This window comes from Haliaeetus leucocephalus, unplaced genomic scaffold, assembly GCF_000737465.1.
Source record: "Haliaeetus leucocephalus isolate CR32 unplaced genomic scaffold, Haliaeetus_leucocephalus-4.0 Scaffold13, whole genome shotgun sequence".
In the NCBI taxonomy this organism is placed as follows: Eukaryota; Metazoa; Chordata; class Aves; order Accipitriformes; family Accipitridae; genus Haliaeetus; species Haliaeetus leucocephalus.
In genome coordinates, this window is record NW_010972449.1 from 3,920,378 (window position 1) to 3,920,692 (window position 315).

A 315-nucleotide genomic window follows, 5' to 3' on the forward strand; every position below is an offset into this window, starting at 1 on the left:
GGGTCTCTGCCCACCCGCCGCCCCTTTCTGACTCGCTCCTCTTCGCAGCCCGGCCCCAGCGGCCCCGGTGCCGGCGGCGCAGCCGGCGCAGCCCGGTCTGATGGCGCAGATGGCGAGCACGGCGGCCGGCGTGGCCGTGGGTTCGGCCGTGGGACACGTCGTGGGGAGCGCCCTCACCGGCGCCTTCAGCGGCGGCTCCTCCGAACCGGCCAAGGCGGCGGCTCCCGCCCAGGTGAGAGCGGAGCCGGGCGGGCGTCCTTGCCCGGGGCGGGCCGGTGGGCTGCGGGGCCGGGGGTGAGGAGGGGCGGCGGGAGC

The 315-nt window shown here is 79.7% G+C and overlaps 1 protein-coding gene across 1 annotated transcript in view; it reads left to right on the plus strand.

Moving 5' to 3' along the window:
- CHCHD10 (coiled-coil-helix-coiled-coil-helix domain containing 10) overlaps positions 1-315 on the plus strand; it is a 21,281-nt gene that overhangs the window by 19,918 nt on the left and 1,048 nt on the right. Inside the window, exon 2 of the mRNA XM_010575893.1 lies at positions 49-232. Within this exon, the coding sequence (XP_010574195.1) occupies positions 49-232 (184 nt within the window). The remainder of the gene's footprint in view (positions 1-48; positions 233-315) is intronic.